The following is a 14,805-nucleotide window of genomic DNA, read 5'->3' as shown; positions in this document are numbered from 1 at the left end:
ATGCTACTAAATTATCTCCCAACTTTTGCACAGCTAAAGGTATAACAATAACCAAACATTATTTGTGATTTAAAATTTTTAATATTTAAATACTGCTCTAAAAGATGGAACAAAATTGAAATGATCAGTAATTTCAGCTAAACATAGAAGACCTGTGAGAAGAAGGGATGACATGAAAAAATCCATAGCTTTAAATAGGAAAAATACTTAAATTTTTAAACAACTCGTAAGAACTGCAGATAAAGCTTTAATGGACTCTCTGCCTGTGTACTTACAATATGCTTAATAGTCTTCATATATGACTGCAAAAGCTACATCTATGCTCTGTTAGAAGGAGGCTCAATGGACATTTAGGTCCCAAATTTCCTTGCCAGTATGACTGGATTCTTCCAATGTGTGCTCAAGACATAGTACATTATTCACATAAGAATAAGGAGTCAGAAATGCTTCCCAAAATTAACATGGGGAAGACCCAAGGCCTTATTTTAAAACTTAAACTGAATAGGAGTTCAATTTACAAGTCAACTGGATTACTTCCAGATGAAAGAGTTTTAGACTGGCTCCGAAATGTCAAGAAAGTCTCTTATCTCCTTTTCTGTTCTCAAATCTTCTGTATAGCTAACTCTTACAGATTGGATCATATATTTTACAAACTCTTATAAACTCACTTTCGTTATGTGACTTGGCAATGTAATAAATAAAACTTTTAATATCATGAATGAAATGATGCAACTTTTGAATCAGTCATATAGCATTCACTTAAACCTTTCCGTAAACGAAGTATTTGGCAAATTCTCTGATGCTGTGAACCTCCGAAAAGTTTGTTCGGTCACTGCTGAACTTCATAAATCAAATTACCATGAGATGTTATATAGTTATTGTTTAGTATTAAAAGAAGTGATTATTATACAGTCCTCAATACATACTTATTACAAACCTTGTATGCTTATTGAATTAAGGAAGATTGTTTACTTGAGCAGGTCCATTTGTGGACATTTTAAAGACATTTTATAGGGGTGGTCCATAGACTAACTGAATGGTATCTGTGTATTATATCAAAGGATGGGAAGGGTGGTGGTGGGTAATGAGAATGTATTGGATAGTGTGAGGCCTGAGCATGACGTAAATGGTATGGAATAAGGGGTGGAGAATATGCTGGTTTTGGCTGGGGTAGAGTTAATTTTCTTCAGAGTAGCTAGTATGGGGCTATGTTTTGGATTTGTGCTGGAAACAGTGTTGATAATACAGGGATGTTTTAGTTACTGCTGAGCAGTGCTTACACAGAGTCAAGGCCTTTTCTGCTTCTCACACCACCCCACCAGCGAGGAAGCTAGGGGTGCCCAAGAAGCTCGGAGGGGACACAGCTGGGACAGCTGACCCCAGCTGACCAAAGGGCCATTCCATACCGTATGGCGTCATGCTCAGCATGTAAAGCTCGGGGAAGAAGAAGGAAGGAGGGGATGTTCCCAGTGACGGCATTTGTCTTCCCAAGTAACCATTTGTGTGATGGAGCCCTGCTTTCCTGGAGATGCCTGCCGATGGGAAGCAGTGAATGAATTCCTTCCTTTGCTTTGCTTGTGTGCGCGGCTTTTGCTTTACCTATTAAACTGTCTTTATCTCAACCCATGAGTTTTCTCACTTTTACTCTTCTGATTCTCTCCTCCATCCCACTGAGGGGAGAGTGAGCAAGTGGCTGTGTGGGGCTTAGCTGCTGGCTGGGGTTAAACCTCAACAGAAAGTCAGACTCAACAACAGTAATAATAACCTGGATCATGGAAAAGCCCCAGCCTATTATTTGTATTTTTTTCTCTTTAGAAAAAGAAATGTGTAATTGAAATCTTACACAATATTTGCAAATGACACTGCAAGTCATTTACCAATATTTCCTAAACCAATCAGTCTGTGTAGGGGCACAAGGGACTGCCCACATGAAGGACATGACAGGATTTAAATGTAGTGTTGATGGCACTGAAGTCCCATTAATGTCAGTAGTAGCTGATGATACAAGCAGGCAACCCAATTTGTACTTGATGGCAGAATTCCAACTGGTCTTTGATCAGGCTCTGAGAAAACATAGATGGTTGAATCATAAAACAAATTTCCCAATACTGTAAACTAGCTAACTGATAATATGGAAGTATCTTCACCTCTTTTTAAACAAGTTTGTTAATTTAAAAAACAAGCAAAAAAACCCCTTTAAATTCATCTAGAGGTGTTCCTCTGACCTAATATAAGGCCTTTTCTTACCAGATGGGTAGCATCAGTGTAGACACTCTCTTCAATGGACAAAATGGTGCTGTGCTGTCACCCCTTTTTCTCCAACTCCATCTGTCAGCCTGACAAAGTTTCCTGGTGGTGCTTTTTTTTACCTGGCAGTTGATTAAACACTTCCATCATCAGTGGCAATGCTGACAAAAATTATATCATCATATTTATTAATTTTTAAAGTGCTGTATTGTGAGCACTGCAATGATCTGAAATGGAACAGCTGTCGCTTCTTCGTGCACACGTACCTGGGCTTCCATACGGCTCTTTACCCTATTAAATTAGAAAGGTCTCCTTTTAATGATGTGCAATGGATATATACGTGCCAGGTAAGAGAAGATAAACTTTACTAACTCAGCAACATAACAGAAAGCAGATCTCCCATTTTATTATCAAGCAAAACTTTCATTAAAGTTGCAAGGTCTAAAGTTTCTTTTGCACTAGAGTTAATCAAAAGTAACTCCACTGAAAGCAGGGAAGTTGCAATCGATATAATTACAGGATGAACTTTGCTTAGAACTTTCCCTTCTACTGCAACTAATGTACTTATGGCTTAAATATACAAGGAATTGTATTATTTATAATATTTTAATCGATTTTTAATAGGAGTCAGACAAAAGTAGAATATAAATAGCACCGGGAATAGCAACTGGATGGATTGTTTTTCACTTTTCTCTGCAAATGAAACAGACAATAAACTGTTTAAAGTAGCTGGGCTTTTTCACAAGGGAGTAAACACAAAGTGAACAAACACTGGAGAAAAAATAATACAGCCCCCTAGAACTAGAAAACACTCCACCTTTCCAGTGGCATTCTCACCTCCAGAAAAAGGTGGCTGGAGCTACCCAGAGTTAAAAGGAGAGATCGAGCCCTTTCCCAGCCAAACTCAGATATCCTTCATCTGTTTAGCCACTTGAGACTATTGAGAACATCTTCTGCTTGACCCCCAACAGCAGATATTTTGGGAAGAGCACAGTTTTAGAAGTGAACGTAATAAAAAAAAAAATCAGATGGTAAGAGAAAGCGTATAATGGAGAAAAGGAAAAATAAAGGAAGAAAGCAAGCTTAGATTTTTTCAAAGGTGGTCCAACAGTCAGTCATTTTAATCTGAATATTACAGCATTTTTGGCAAGTTCTGTTCTTTGCCTTTGAACTCTGTGGGTTGGGAACCTCTGTCAGTCTGGATCTGTGAAGTGCCTAGTATTTTTCACTGCTTGACAAATAAGTAAATATTCAACCCAAAATACATTTACCTTGGCTCTTCTGTATTTCAAACAAAAATAACCCAATCTTATTTTTCACGTTTCTTCCTTGCATAGTTTGCTATAAAGCATCATCAGTTTTTTAATGTTTATTATTTTTGTTATTATTGTAGAGCAAAATTAAACATTGGGCAATGGTTATTACTAAAATTCTAAAGACATACATCTCCCACCTTTCTAAAGCTTTCCAAGGTCCTAATTTAGAAAACCTGTCGGTCTTAATTTTTTCAAGAACCTCAAAGTGCTGATACTCTCTCACACTAATAAACACTAGAAACAGCCCCTGGGACTAGAGAGAGCGCGGTAAATTTCAAGCCGGTAAACTGAACACGCTGTTTTGCATGAACGCACGCAGGCGAAGGCACGTCTGTCCCTGCTGAAGTAAAGGGAATTTTTGCCTTGAAGCCAGGACTACATTTTCACAATTCACACTGAAGCCTCTATAAAAAAGGTGGGGAAAGTCCTTGTAGGAGAATAACAGGACTGGTTATATCACCCCTAGGAATAGGTTTGAAAACACATGCCATGTGGGCTGAGTGGGCATATGGCAAAGGTGAAAATATATGCTCTTTTGAAAGCAATGAGATTATTTCAGCGGCGGGCAGACAGGGAACATTAAGTGAGACAGGGATTTCAGAATATTATCACCGGGACTGCCACGAGCATTTTTTTAAACTTTTCTCCAGCCGATTCCAAAATACGTTTTGAAAACGCACGAAGCCGCCCACCGCTCCTGCGACATCCAGAAGCACTGCTGCACCGATTTTACGGCCACTTTAGCCCCGTCGGCCACCCAGGAGAGGCTTTCCCGCCCGCCCCGTCAGCAGTTCCCCCGGGCGCACCCGCGGCCGCCACGGGCAACCCCCGGCGCCCCGACGGTGGCAGCGCCGCCGCCGCGGCAGGGACGCCCCGGGGGAGAGCCAGGGCGGCGGGTAGGGACGCCCCGAGTGCGGCGGGGAGGGACGCCCCGGGGGGAGGCAGGGCCGGGCGGCGGGGGGGGCTTCTCGGCAGGCGCCTCCGCCGCCGCGGTCCGGGGAGGGGGGGAGCCGGGGGCAGCGGGGTGCCGGGAGCCCGCCCGGCTCCTACCTGGTAGGCGTCGGGGATGTTGACCGTCTCTCCGTGCTCCGCCACGTAGCCGATGATGCCCTTGCCCCAGGGCACCTGCACCTCGTTGCTGTTCTCGGTGGAGCCGCAGGGCAGCAGCGGCGTGCCGGCGTGCACGTCGAAGAACTTGGAGACCAGGCTCTTCTTGCCGGCGGCGGCCCCCTCCACGAGGAAGAGGGAGCCCCGGTCGGCGTCCACCATGAGGCAGACGAAGATGAGGATCTTGTAGCTGAGGCTGGTGAGGTCCAGGTCGTTGGAGATGTCCTTGACCAGCTCCAGGAAGAACTGGCGCTCGTTGTGCTCCTTGAGGTAGCGCTTGTAGTCCAGGGCGGTGGGGGGGTACTGGGGCAGGCTGACGCGGGACTCCAGGAGGGCGCTGAGGATGTGGGCGGTGGTGGGGGGCAAGGAGCTGGCCTTCCGCAGCAGGGCCCGCCGCCGCACGCTGCTCAGCGGCTCCTGCGCCCGGGCGTGCACATGCTCGTCGTAGGTGAGGTTGACGTGGATGGCCTTGGAGCGGGCGAAGCTCTTCCGCAGCTCCTTCTGGGAGGCTCGCCGCTGCAGCCCCCCGCCGCCGGGGCCGCCGGGGCCGCCCGCGCTGCCCCAGCCGCCGCCGGGGCCGCCGCTGCTCCGGCGCTCCTCCGACGGGCCGGCGGCGGGGGCGGCGGGCGCTTTAGGCAGCGAGTTTTTCCTCTTCAGCCACTTCTCCACCAGCTCCGGGTGCCTCTCTAGGAAACTTTCCACCGCCGCCACGTCGAGGCCGGCGTCGGCGCCGGCCGCCATGGTGCCGGGGGCGGCTCAGGCCGCGGGAGCCCCCGCGGCGGCCATGCCCCGCCGCGCCGCCACGTGCTGCCGCCGCCCCGACGGCCGCCCCGGGGCGCGGGGGGCTGCCGGCAGCCCCGCAGAGGGGCTGCTCCCGCCCCTGGCCGGGCCCCTCCGCGGGGACGCGCCTTCTCCTCGCCCCCTGCTTCCCCCCCGCGACCTCCTTTTCCTGCCCACCACTCTTTATTATTATTAGTAGTAATATTATTATTCGTATTATTCTAGGTAATTTTCTGCTCCCCGGCTCTCAGCCCTTCCTGGTTCTGGCCCCGGCGCCCCGGCTGCGGGCCGGCTCCCCCGGTGAGCCGGGCAGGCGCTGCCGCCGCGCCTCTGGAGATGCTCCGGGAGCGCTCGGGCAAACCCCTCCTGCCAAGTGCTGTCAGCGCCGGCGGCGGCTGCTGCGTAACCCAGCCGGCGGACCACTGAGGAGGGAGGGGAGGGCGGGGGGAGGACGCGTGAGCCGAGCGGGGGGGCAGGCGGGGCGGAGGGAGGGCCGGCCAGCCCCGCTGCGGGGGAGGCCCCGCCGCCCCCCTGGCGGCAGCCGCCTCGGCGGCCTCCGCGGGGCTGAGGGCGGGCGTGCGGGGCGAGGCGCGCAGGGTCGCCCGGCGGGAGGACCCCCGGCAGCGGGGAGCCGCGCTGGGGAGCTCCGCGCTGGCGGGCGCCTCGTTCGGGAGCAGCGGGGGAGGGGGAGGGTCCTTTTGTCTGCGGTGCCTGTGCGGGGAAGGGGCGAACGCGGCCGCGGCTCCCGCCCGCCGTCTGCAAGGGGAGGCCGGGGGAGGTTAACGCAAGCGCTCCCGTTCAAGGTGTTCAGTTTACAGCGTTATTTGCGCTACTTCAGTACTTCAGAAGACAGGCGGAAAAACGGAGCCCTTTCAGAAAGACCGAGCGAATTGCGTTTCTTCAGTCCCCGAGTTGAGACGCCTGCAGCCTCTCCCGGGCGGGGAGCTGGCTCTGCCCGGCGCGCAACGTTGGCGCGGCGTTTCGCGCCCGGGGCTGCCTAAGAGGGGCAGAGAGCGGGCTGCCGCCCGCAAAGCCGCCCGGGGCTCGCCGCCCGAAAGCCGCCCTCCCTCGGGGCCGGGCGCCCGTGGGGTGCCCCGCGGCGCGCCCAGGTGCCCGCTGCTGCGGCGCCGGCTGGCAGAGGAAAGCGGCCGCATCCACCGAGGCAGCCGGGCTGGGGTTATTTTTATGCGCACGTGGAGCACGTTTCATTGCTAAATCGATGCCTACGCACAAGCGATTGAAAAACCGGAGGCATGGATCTTAACACGTGAAAAATGTCTTTCATGCGCTCACCAAAGACTGAATGAAGGCGGCTTCAGAAATTCATGAATGGGAGTTTGGGTAGCTGGGAAAACACACGGGCGAATCTTCAACCCAAGGAGATTCCCACCTGCCGGGGACCCTGTCCCTGCAGCAGCCCCTCCCGGCGCGGGGGTCCGGGCACAGCCTGCCGGAGAGGGAGCGATGTGGGGACGCGTGTCGATAGTGCAGGCGGGTGTCAGCCGGGGGGAAGAGGGAGGGAGGGAGGGCTACGTGTGTGTGACCGAAGGGCTGCCGCGTCTCCCGCAGCAGTCCCGGGTGACGAGGGGCTCCGTGCAGGTGCTGTGGCTCCCGCAGCCCCGAGACTGCTTAGGAAGCGACAGACAAAGGATTTCGCCTCCCACGCTCGGTGCCTGCGCTGTTGCGAGCTGGGCAGCAGCTCCCCTGCTGCCGCCGGCCCCGGGCCGCCGTGGCGGCAGGGCTCCGTGCCTGCCCCCCGCCCCCGGCGGGGATTCGTTCTGCCTTCCCGGGTGCCCCCGCTGCGCAGGGAGGCTGCCGCAGGAGGTCGGCTCTCCGTTGAGAAACCGCGCCGCTGACGGCGCCCGCTCGGCAATAAGGCGGGCGGGGGGGGCGCGCAGGCGCACGGCGGGGGGGGGGGGGGGGCCGCCCCCCCGCCAGCAGCCCCCGCCGTTCGGGGACGGAGGAGGGGGCCCCCCGGCCCGGGGCGGCGGGGAAGGGGCCGCTGCCGGCAGCCGCCGCGCGCCTCAGCCGCCGCTGAGTTGCCGGGGGCGCCCGGCTGCAGCACCCGCGGCGAGCGAGCTGCGGCGGGAGCGGCGTGCGGGGCTGGGGGCGGGAAGCGGGGACGTCGGAGCACAGGCTATAGGGGATCGCCCCCGAGCTGCTCGCATCTCTAAAGAACCTGAGCTCTTTCCATACAGGTAGCTTGGACATGAAATTGGAGGAGTATCTCGGTAAGGGCAAGGGCAACTGAAATACTAGTCTTTTAAGCGTTTCTCTCAGTGCCCTGCTGACACGTTGCCAGGGCTGGGAAGCAAAGGGATTTCACGCGCGGCGGCAGGCACAGCCCCTCAGACCACGCCAGCGACTGTCACATCGTCGGTGGAGGCCCCGCTCTGGGGAGGACACAGCCGAGGTGCCACCCTCGCTTCCCCACGGCACCACGCTGTCGGCGCGCATCTGCACGCTGCAGCCTGTGCTGCCGCTGAACCGTCCTCGGCTGCTGGCGCTCGCAGGCGTTTGCGTCACCGTCGCCCTCGACGGGCGCCCGCTTGCCCGCAGCCGCTAATTGCTGCTTGGCCTTTCCAGTGGCATTTGCATTTTCGCAACGCTGGTGCAAACGCTCCACTTAGACAAAGAAATCGCGTGAGCCGCTGAAGGCCTGGCAGGCCCGTACCCCGAGCGCGCAAGCAAGGACCTTGGGCATCTGCGTACAAGTGAAATAACTGTATATAAATAATTTTTACCATCTCACTGTAGTAAGGTTTGGTCTCTGCTCCCACCAGTGTTTACAACAAAATGGTTACTGTGTAGCAGTTCTGTATGTAAACACTTAGAGCGATTTAGTGTTTCCCTAAGCCTAGGTATAAACAAGGTCTTCCCTTACCATTTCTTCAAACAGTCTTGTGGCATCTTTAGTTTATTTGCTGGGGGGTTTATGCATGGGCTTTGACTACAGCAAACATCTGCATATTGACAGTCTCTCAAATGGCAGAGTCAAGACAGAAGGAAGTAAAACTGCAGTTGTCTCCGTTGCATAAAATACATAGTGAACAATTTACCGTAGCTCCTTAGTTGTAAAGAACTATGCAGCCCCCAAATCTGCGTGTAAACTATAATCCTCTTTTTTAAAGATGAAATGTGACAAAGATGATCACAGTCGTTTGTCTGTTCTGTAACTTGAGCAGCCTTTTGACATGCTATTATGGTAAAACCTGCCTCAGAAACCTGGCCTGCTGAGCATCAGTGGGTGGTAGGAGAAAACTTGGGTCTGTCCATGTCCTGGCACACATCAAACTATATCTCTGTTTGCAGGGTGAGTAAACCACGCGCACCATACGCTGGGCTGCAGCTTCATATATGGGCCTGAGATAGATTACTTGCAGCCTTTCATGGGAGGGCCAAAAAGGCAAATGGATTTTGTTGGCTCCATGGGATTGTGCTGCCTTCATAATTCTACAGGTATGCTGCAGTGAGGTACAGGCAGCTTGTATCTGATTCATCTTATGTGCGATGCACCTTTTATTGGTGTGGATGCACAGTGCCAACTCAGACAGCAAGGTGGGCTTTAGCCAGTCTCGCCTGGTCTGCTCGGGCACAAACACACAGAGATGCCCTAAAAGAATCACAAGGAGAAATGTCAGTGCATTTCTCAGGCGGAGTGTGTTTCTCTGTTCAGAAAGGCAGTGGCATAGCACTCTTCAAAATGCAGTTGAGAAAAGCACTCGGAAAAATTTTTGTCATTCAGGCAGATGCTTTAATTGTCTAAACAGTCAACAGAACAGGTCCCAGCTATTAAACTGAAAGGGGGAAGTATAGCTACAGCACAAAAGTTTAAAAAGCAGGTACTCATCCAGTTGTGTCACAGAACTTCTTACCTGACTCTTGCTTATTCCCTTACTTAAAAACAGCCATTCAGCTCTATGGAGCACTGTAGGACAATCAGTTAAAGCCCCTGGTGGGTAAGCATTGGAACAATACTGATAAAATGAGTACCTGGGAATAGACGCTATAGCAGATCAGTTTTGTACTAATGCTCCCTTCTGCGATGACATAAGGAAACCTTGGTTGAGTGAAGTATGTTTTAATCTGTCACATTTGTGTAAGCAGAGAATTGAATTGTAAATCACAGTTCAAGCGGTTGAGATTCGTGAGGCAGTTTTAGGAGGACTTTAATCACCTTCATCAATCCTCTACTGTTGGTGAAAATATCTACTCCTATCATTTGCTTGAGCTAGTTAGCCCTCATTCATTCCACATGTTAGAGGACAAGGATACCTTAATATATTAGCCTCAAATGGAGAAAAAAATCCACAACTCTGAAAAATTACCGGTAGATTATTATCATTTTTTAATACACAAAGGAACACTAACAATACAATGACTGGGGTTATATTTTTAAACCAAAAAGGTCATGGGTATTCAGGTATCTCCTCAAGATTCTTTTAGGTCAACATCACTACTGAAAGGTTACTTGCCCCCTGAAAATATCTGATATTCTTGATATTAGGCTTCCATCATCCTTATTTAGTGTTCTTTGAATGTAAGGTCATGTTTTGTTATCTACAGCATACGGTACTTTCCTTCACAGATGATAATGCTGAGGGTTTTTTTTCTGAAAGAAAAAACTTCATTTCATTGTCAGTTCTAATACTTAGAGGCACTTTCTTATTTACATAGCCACAATTGAATAATAGCTTTAGTGGGTGTTTGAATAACTAGTTGCAGAATTGGGCTCTCAGATCTCCTTATAGAAAGGAACAGTATTTCTACAGTACACTCCACAAAGGTCTATGAAATGTGTAACACAATATAAATAATGCTCACCTCCCAATGTTGTTTATTAGGGCATAGCATCTTAAAACATAGCCTTATTTGATTTTGCTAAGGCTAGTCCCTAATGAATAAATAACATCAAAATACTAAAACTTGACATAGGAGCTAGTCAAAATTCAAAACATTTTTCACTGACTTTACAGCTGCTGCAGCAGTGTTTCATGAAGTTGCTTTTTTTCAAGTGTGCAATAAGATCAGCTCTTTCATTCTGCTTTTTAATTCCAGCAAAAATCATTTTTGTACGAGGAATGTATTTCTTAGGGTTTTCCAAATGCTCCATCAGTGTATTCTCACTCCAGACAATTTCTGAAAAACAAAAAACATAGTAAAATACAAGGCTGGCCCAACATCATATATTTATGAAAATATCAATGGTCTCAAATCAAAGGTGTGATGCTCCTGAACATAATGTGCCTAGAATCCAAGAGGAATGTCAGCATAAATGGTACATAATATAAAATGCACAGGGTATACCATTTTTTTGTGTCACTTTAATAAGTCAAATATAAATCCTTTTTGCATCATGGAGAGTTGCAGTTCTTTGCACCATTTCACATACAGCTACTTAGTACTTTTAAACAATGTAAGTATCTTTGCAATTCCAGTATCCAGAAGATCCAACTTTAATTTCATAGAGTTGTTGAAAATGAGAATTTACAGATTGACATGAAATTCATCAAGGCTGTGCTCCATTGAAGGGCATTAGAAAAAGGGCTGTCAGTGGCCAGCTCCTGGAATCTCTTGACAGAAGTTGAAAAACCATTAGTGTTTCCTTCCAGCTCTGCTAAAACCGGTCTCTGTCAACAGAAGCCTGCTGTTGTACTGAAGACTACTGAAATACCCATAACGACATGTTCAAGTTTCTCTTCTGTCCTCCAGAGTTGACTCTTCCCATTGTCTAAAGTGGATTTAGATACCACTTTGTTGGCTTTCTTTTAAAAATTTGTACTAACATCTCTATGATTTGTTCACTAAATTTTTAATGAGAAAAAATAGTTAATATATGCTGATGATGTTTTGTATGAAGTCCCAGTATAAAGTGAATGTCACAAAACATTTCCTGGAAATCACAGAAAAATAAAAAAGTCGGCCAATTCTAAAGCACCTTAGTAACCAGAATAAAAAAACGGACTGTATTTGTAATTAATAGCTTGATTGAAATAATACAATTTATATTCAAATAATGTAAACAAAACCAATGAAACCCACACAGAATTACTTTCCGTTTTTAGATGTTCCACTGCTTTTCAAGACTGTCTGTATGAAAAACACAAGACAAGTCATAGCTTATTAGCAGGTAATGGTAGTTAGTCAAGTGTTCTGAGCAAAACTGCAGCACACCACGATGCCAGCAGAGGGTAGTGAGCAGCAAACAATCTAAAAGCATTCTTAAGAAATAGAAATTAAAATATGCCCATTGATGTTACAAAGTTCTGGGAAAGCTATATACCTTCTGACCTGGTGTGCTGAATACTGGTAAAAATTCTTTTTAATGTAGGGACCGAGGATTTTTGTTTCTGAAATTATAGTTCATATTCATCTGCAGTAATGCAAAGTAGACAGTTGTGAGAGTAACTCCTTGCGAGTAAGGCTTTCTATTGTACCTCTGAAGAAAAAAGTTTTTTTTCATGTATGTCCCCTCCAACACTGCACCTCATCCATGTCACCTCTTAGTTTTACCTTTGTTCTTGTTTGCATCTGAGTAAGAAAATCCTGCAGCTTGTCCTGTTCTGCGGCCAAATAAACCCCAAAGATTTGGTCCTGTCTTGTGCTATCCATCTTTTTCAACTGTGTGGCACTGAGAACATTTCTGAATAAAGATCTTGCCTTTTTCAACATCACCCATCTTGATCTTTGTAAAAAACCTAAAAAAAAAAAGGAAATTTGAACAATATTAAAGAAAAGTTCACTGTTGTTGGTCACATTTATTATCTCCTTCTACAGTTTTATGAAATATTTCTGTCTTGCACAGTAATAAAAAATAATGTGTCTCAAAGTAATGAAAATTTGACCCCAACTTAATTGTGAAGGTAAGTTTGGGTAAGACTCTGTTAAGCTGCACGATTTCTTAACATGATCTGGTTGCTGATGATCATTACTTAAATTTTTTTAAGTTACCCAATTTACAATTAGGAAAAAGTGCCATGGGTTTTTTTGTTTGTTTTTTTTTTTTTTTTTTTTTTCTGCATCTCTGAGAGGTGCAGAATTACAGAATTTGTTATTCTTCTCTTTGGAGGTTAAGGTAGCTTTAAGTTTCTTGATTGCTCTTCTAGAGCTGCTTCGATGGTAAGGGTACAGGTCAACACACTTTTGTCTAGAAGGCCAACCTAAAATACAGCAGCACCTGAGGATTTCCCTGTGGGTTGCAGTGCTACCTGGAATGTCTCCAGAATTGTAGAATTCAACTCCTCCAGTGCCTGTCAGGACACGTTCATGATAAGGGGGATTTCCAGAGGCAACAGCCTGGACAGAGGGGAAAGGTGCCTGCGAGGCTGCCCTCGGGCCTGTGTCCGCTGGGGAACGATGGAGAGTTGAGCACCGTTTGGTCCTCGGAGGGCACGAAAGGCAACACTGCCCTGCTGCTCCACGGTGACACCCGGGCACCGGCCACCCCTCCTCAGCCTGGCGAGCCACCCGCCGCAGCTCCACACTTGGCCATCAGCGAGCATGTTCTCTCCTGATGGGTGCGTTGCAGGCCTATGGGGCGGGATTAAGCATCGTGCCCTTCTTTCGCTGTGCCAATGGCCCCAATGGCTGGGGGAACCCCAATGGCTGGGGACACATACACGACTGTCATGGCGCCCCAGGCAGTGCCGCCCTCCCTCTGTGGGCACCTTCCCCGTGCCAAAATGCTTGCTTTTCCATCTGAGTGGTGTTGCTGCACCATCACGGCTCCGTTCTGCAGTGCCAGGAAAAAATGGTGTTGGGAGTTGGGAAAAAATGAGTGCAGAGTTCAGTGCTGGAATGCGCATCATCTTTCAGCCCTGAAACACTGCTCCTGATGTGCTGAATCATAACCTTGCTTTCCTCTAAAGACTTCCCACTGCTGTGGAAAGAAAGAGCTCACTAGATTTTCTGAAATATTCCTTTACATGGAACCAAACCCTACTACTATATCCAAAGTATGTTCCTCTGAAAATACTCATCGACCTTCTACATTACACTCCCAAAACAGGACACCGTTTAACCCCTACAAAAATGCTGCTTCCAAGGCCACTGCCAGGACTGTGCAGTGCTCAAAATACTGCCTCCTCCAGATGTTCAGATCACCAGACCTTGCCTCCACAAAACTTCGCTGACATGAGCTTGAAAACTACATCTGCATGTGTGAAAGAGAGGGGGGATTTCTGCATATTTAATTCACTTGTGGAAAACGATAGAAAGAATATGCGCACCCCAATGCCGATTTCTTCATTTAACCTCATTTTGTACCAGGTGTTGGTCCATTCTGATCCTAGTAAGAACAGCACTTAGACTCTGTAAAGTATCATCTACAATGCTGTTTATTTACAATGCTAACAGAAGAGAATAGCACAGATGATCTCACATCCCATTAGATGGTGGGAGACCCAGGTGGTGTAGCATTGAGCGGGCCACGGGCCCACAAAGAGCATGCTGTGCAAGCCTCCTCCATAGCAGAGATTCCCTCCTTTCGGTCTTTCAGGCTTTTATAAGATTATCTTACAAGGAAACAACTCTGTCATTACAGTCAAAACAGAAACAATGCTCTCACGACACCTTCTTGCTGCGCTGTTAGGTAAAGGCAAGGCTGGGCAGGAGGTGTAATCGCCAGTACTGAGTGGGAGCTGCTCCTCTGTAAGGACGAGCTGGCTGCGTTTATCCCGCGGCTGAGGGATGCGCACAGCATGGCATGGCCTGAAGGCCAGGCTGTACCTGCAGCACAGCCTGGCAGAGCCCCAGCCAGCGCCTGCCCAGGGTAACCGTACTGTGGATCACTGACCCCTTGGCGTGCAGTGGTCAGGGCCACTACAACCCTAGGGCACTGACAGCTCCTGTATTCAGCTGAGGAATTCTTTATTTTTTAATCCAACTATTAAAGATGTGATGGACTTTATAATGACATTGTATTCTTCACGTTTTGTTAGCTGTGTGCTTATTTTCCTACAGATAGTTATTTTTCCCTGGATACTTTTTGTGTTTGTTTCACATGAAATAGATCAAGTCCCCTGGGCCTCTGTCTCCTGAGAGTTCACAAGGTGCGCATTAAGCTCCGCTGTTGCCTGTATCAGCGAAGGCCTTGAAAATGGTTTCTTCATGGAGGAACTCTCTCTTTATGACACTAGTGCTGTTTCAAAGGAGGTGGGTCACCATGTAGTATAGTAAGCCTCTGGCTGAAAGAGGCCCTTTAAAAATAAATAAATTATTGCAGCAGAAGTGAGTATGTTAGGGAAATATTGACACAGGGTACAAAACTGGGAGGAGTGGTTGATGTACCAGAGGGTCATGCTGCCATCCAGATGTACCCAACAGGCTGGAGAACGGCCTGACAGGAGCACCAAGA

The 14,805-nt window shown here is 48.4% G+C and overlaps 2 protein-coding genes across 2 annotated transcripts in view; both read right to left on the bottom strand.

Moving 5' to 3' along the window:
- The window catches only part of PDE11A (phosphodiesterase 11A), a 139,295-nt gene extending 133,884 nt beyond the window's left edge, over positions 1-5,411 (bottom strand). Inside the window, exon 1 of the mRNA XM_009462386.2 lies at positions 4,614-5,411. Coding sequence (XP_009460661.2) covers positions 4,614-5,411 — 798 coding nt within the window. The remainder of the gene's footprint in view (positions 1-4,613) is intronic.
- Positions 5,412-10,392: 4,981 nt separating this feature from the next.
- LOC104010288 (cytochrome c, somatic-like) lies at positions 10,393-12,129 on the bottom strand. Its single transcript, XM_009462385.2, is given in 2 exon segments — positions 10,393-10,589; positions 11,964-12,129. Coding segments are annotated over 2 exon segments (363 nt in total).
- Positions 12,130-14,805: the final 2,676 nt, after the last annotated feature.

The sequence above is a fragment of the Nipponia nippon genome, unplaced genomic scaffold, assembly GCF_047370975.1.
Source record: "Nipponia nippon isolate SJK-2023a ecotype South Korea unplaced genomic scaffold, ASM4737097v1 scaffold_5, whole genome shotgun sequence".
NCBI lineage: Eukaryota > Metazoa > Chordata > Aves > Pelecaniformes > Threskiornithidae > Nipponia > Nipponia nippon.
Note: the sequence above shows the minus strand (reverse complement) of the source record. Positions and strands in the feature narration are given on the sequence as shown.